The sequence below is a fragment of the Caenorhabditis briggsae genome (assembly GCF_000004555.2).
Source record: "Caenorhabditis briggsae complete genome, chrV, whole genome shotgun sequence".
Classification (NCBI taxonomy): Eukaryota; Metazoa; Nematoda; class Chromadorea; order Rhabditida; family Rhabditidae; genus Caenorhabditis; species Caenorhabditis briggsae.
The window spans coordinates 16,049,190-16,053,768 of record NC_013488.2 but is presented as its reverse complement, the minus strand read 5'-3'; the positions used below and the strand labels follow the sequence as shown (position 1 = coordinate 16,053,768).

Genomic DNA, 4,579 nt, shown 5'->3' with positions numbered 1-4,579 from the left:
ACGAAACCACTACTCGGACAATTGCGGGAAAGTGGTGGAACCCATGGATCGAGAAGTTGCTCTACAACGAATCGGCAGATGCAGGAAGTGTCTGACACTTCCCCAGTACAACTGTGGACCAAAATGTGGAAGGGAAGTTTGTAGATATTGCCATATCGGAACGGACCACCACTACTCACTCTGTCCGACACCTCGAGTAGTCTTCCGACGCCCGGCCGACTACGCCACTCGACGACGTTCTCCATCTCCAGACCAACGACGAAGAAACTCTCCAGACGAATATTTCACCAGACGAGACGATGGACCAAGCACCAGCCGGGGATACGACGAGCCCAGACGCCGTCGTGACAATTCCAGGGACCACTCAAGACGTCGAGACGAGAGCCACGATGAGAGATGACACAAGACGAGCAGGGACAGACGCAATTAAGGAGACGATCACTGCGCAGGCCGGAGTATACTCAATTCTATAAATTTCGTATTCTTTTTATATTATTTATGTATAATCCTCTCCTCCATTTCTCTATTTCCTTTATCATTGCTCATTCCTAACGCCCTCGCTCTCACTGTACTTTACACCCTCGAACGATCTCTCACTCCACCCAACGCTCTCTCCCCATGACGCATTCGTCCCAAGACCTTTGACTCCGCCCCCACCGATCTGACGACCAGCTTGCATCATTCCATCCCTCATTGTTACATTCTTCCCAACAGGAGACGGTCGCCCAAGACCGTCCTCCACCTTTTTTCCCCCTTTTTCTTTCTTTCTTTCTTTACTTTGTTACTTGTTATAATTTGTATACTTTGTTATATAAATGGTTTAATTACCCAAGTTTGAGATACCACACGTGTCATCTACACGAGTAAAAGCATTCTACCACACACTAGCTGGAATTGCCATAGGACAAGGACAGCTACACACCCGACCACCATTTGCAATTTTAGTTTAACCTCCATTTCGATGTTCAGTTCATTTTGAAATTATTTTCTCTCACTTTTCGAAATGTCTTCCCTTTCTGAAATGCCAGAACTTGTATTGGAAAACATCATTGGGTTTTCAGATTTCAAATCTGTGTGAGTTCATTTTCAGATTTTCATTTTTTTAACAAAAATATTTTCAGCCTGATGCTTCGCCAAGTTTCCAAAGATTTCCTAAATTTCATAGACAAATTGAACGATTCGAAACTGCCGGATTCCGAGTTTTCGAGAATTGACATGATAGTGAATGAGGATATTTGTCTGAGATATATGGATTCAAATAATTTTCAAAACGAATTTCTTTATTCTCAAATGGATATCCTTCGAAGTTTCAATGGAAAAATGACATTTCTCGGAAGTTCAAGTGTTATGGAGGTTGCAATTCGAGATTTGGAATTGGTTCTGAAATTTCAGAAATCCAATTTAAAATGTCTTCATTTCCATTTGGGTTCATCATTTGAAACGTTTCCTGTTAAACTGAGCAATATGTTCAAAAAGCTCAATCGAAAAATCAAAACAAAAACGTTAATTATAAAATCTGATAGTCAGTCAAAGATTATGTCAATTTTACCGTTTGTTGAACCGGAAACTTTGGAATTTATCAATTTATACGCACTGAATCGAGACATGGAAATTGAAATTAATGAAATTGTGAAAACTGAGCAAAAAAAATGGGAAATCGAGACAAAAACTGTTTATTTTTCTCATAAATTTAGCAACAATAAACGGAAGATGAATGATATACGTATTAGGTTGGAAGGAAATTAACTGTCCATTTTTTAATTCGTGTAAAACAGAAAAACAAGATCAATCCAAGATTGACAGTATGCACCGTCGTGGTCCACGACATGCTGCCAACATTCAGGAAACTTGTGTATACCATACCTCCAAAAGCCAGCTAGCCGCGACTCAAAGTATTTTTTCAGCCCAGATTTTATCTCATCTAAAATGTTGTACTATTTTCCCCCAGATGACGTTGCATCTCCTTATAGCCAAGAATAAAAGTGCCAAATCAGGAGTTTGAGGTGGCGTAAAAAACAACCGTCCAGCTAAAGCGGTCCAGGCTTACAAGGGAACATTTTTCAGACAACGGTTGAGAATTTGCTCAAAATTTGCATACTTATATTATATAATAGTGATCTTTTCGATCGGTCTTTACATCATCCTATCGTTAAGAAACGGGAACTTCAGCCCCTGAAAATTGCTCAATTTTGCTCTTTTCGAGGAGGGGTATGGCTAAATCGATCATATACAAAATTTGAACCAATTTCGATAGGTTTAAGTTAATTTCAAACAATTTTTAAGAAGTTTGGGGTTGATAAAGTTCTAACAACGACCAGATTTTGGAGATTTTTCGAGCCCAAAGACGAAATTGGACTGTCAAATTTTGTTAGAGTGATATTTACATCGTTTCTGAATAATTGGAACATTTTTTCGAACTTTTCGAAAAATTTTCAAAAATTCTAAATTTTCAACCGTTGTCTGAAAAACGTTCCCTTGTTAGTTGACTTCCCGTGGAACATGGGATCTCGCTTTATTTAAGGAAAGCCAATTCAGTCCTACGCCGTTCTAAATCGACAGCTGTCCACGTTCCTTAAACTCCAGACTTGACCCTTTTATTATTAACTATTCGAAGATATGCAACGTCATCTGGAGAGATAATAATTTTACACTGTCGATGAGATTAAAACGGCACTGAAAGTATGCTTTGATTTGCGGCCAGCTGGATTTTGGAGGGATGGTATCCCCAACTTACCTGAATGTTGGCAGCATGTCGTGCAGCACGACGGTGCATACTGTCAATCTTGAATAATTCTTGTTTTTGTGTTATTCACGATTTAAAAAATGAACAGTTACTTTCCTTGCAGCCTATTAGGTTGAGCGAAAAGTCTTTGTAATTTTTTTTGGACCGTCATATCTCAGCGTTGATTTAAAGGTGGGGGGACATGAAAAAAATAATGTTCTCGAAATTCCGTTCAAAGATGCCCCTCGAGGAGTTGAACTTGTGAGGGCGATGATTGAGGGTGCGGCGCCGCTACCGACTGAGCCACGCGGGCAGAGAGAAAGCTCACGCCTGATTGCATACATAAAGGCGAGGACGACAGCTGTACGCAGAGTGACATTAAGCGTCCAAGGTAACAAACCTGGTCCAAGGTAACAAGTGAAGTTATACTCTAGATTGAAAACGTGTCTACGAATTTTCCTTTTCGTCAAAGTATATCGTTTCCGAACACATGAAAAGGCTTTTTGCTCTGGAACCAAATGAGCCAGAAAACCAAGCGTGCCATTTTCGTGTTCTTCTACCAATTGCTCATCCCATTTTGAAATGTCGCCGGTCAATTGGTATCATTGAGAATCATTGAGAGCATGACTTTCGTAGCAAAAAGCGTCTTCGTTTCCTGGCCCATAGAACTTTTGGAAGTTCGGAACAAGAGAGCTATCCGAGTTCTCATTTGCTTTTTTTAGGACTTTGTTCCACTTCTGAAAATTATAAAACGGTAAAGAAACATAATTCAAAATCATCCTCACCAATTTGTACATGTTTGAAATGTTCATGGCTTTTGCGTACTCTCGTCTTTAAAAATTGAGCTTGGTAAGAACTTTATCCTTTTTTCCAATGCTTTGAGAACCTTCGTTGACTAGATTTCGTGGTCGACACAGTCCCTCAACATTCGTATCACATCCACATGCAGAGCCAGGCCAGCCTTTTTTCCAATTCATTGTTTTCTTATATGAGTTTCTAAAAAGAACCGATTTCCATCTAGCTTACTTAGCTGGTTGGTTTTAGGAAAAATCTAAATCCACTCGATCAAAAACCTAGACCTCCAACCCTATATGATCCCTGAACTCACTCTGGACCCAAGTAGCAAATTGTTCTATACAAATTGGAACCTTTCCATGGAGACTCCCATCTGTACATGTTCTCACGAGAATCACAAGCGATGCTTGTTTGAGTTGGCAAAAAATGCTCAAACGGCCAGTAAGGCCAACGATTACTGTCAATACTAACGTTCATTATCTCCCAAAATCGTTCTCTCCCAGAATCGTTGTGTATTTCAATTAGGAGTTGGTCCAAAACGTATACTTCCGATGCAATAGCATTCTGATCTCGTCCTATCAACATTTCGCGGAAACTCGAATTGGGGGAACGATATTCGGGCCAAAGTATTGGGTTCAGCTTCTCATCCCAGTGCTGGAAAACAAACAATCGATTGAAAATCTATTAAATCTCACTCACCAGTTCATACATGTTTGAAATGTTCATACGCTCGGCAAACAACCGTCGTTCAAAGTTCAATTTCCCGATGAGCTCTTCATAGCGATGGGGTGTCGATTGACACAGAGTGGATCCAATGAGCAATGCTCCAAAGAGCAAGAACTTCATCTTTCAGTGGTTTTTAGAGGTCCAAAAAAAGAGACAAATTGTAAAGTTTCTGTGGAGGAGAGCGCTATTTATAGTGTTTTAATGGAGGCATGACACTTGGTAAGAGGTTATGTTTGGGAATGGGTCGGGTCAAATTACGGGTTTTTTGTTCGTGAAAAAAAGTTGAAAAAAACGAAAGCTGCTAAAGGGGCTTTTTACCCAAAATTTTTTTCTAAA

The 4,579-nt window shown here is 40.0% G+C and overlaps 1 protein-coding gene across 1 annotated transcript; it reads right to left on the bottom strand.

Moving 5' to 3' along the window:
• Positions 1-3,324: 3,324 nt before the first annotated feature.
• Positions 3,325-4,363, bottom strand: CBG22641 (the record flags this gene model as incomplete). Its single annotated transcript, XM_045238293.1, has 4 exons — positions 3,325-3,459; positions 3,508-3,553; positions 3,831-4,171; positions 4,217-4,363. The coding sequence occupies 4 exons, from the start codon at positions 4,361-4,363 to the stop codon at positions 3,325-3,327; spliced, it is 669 nt and encodes a 222-aa protein (XP_045097623.1).
• Between the last annotated feature and the right edge of the window lie 216 nt (positions 4,364-4,579).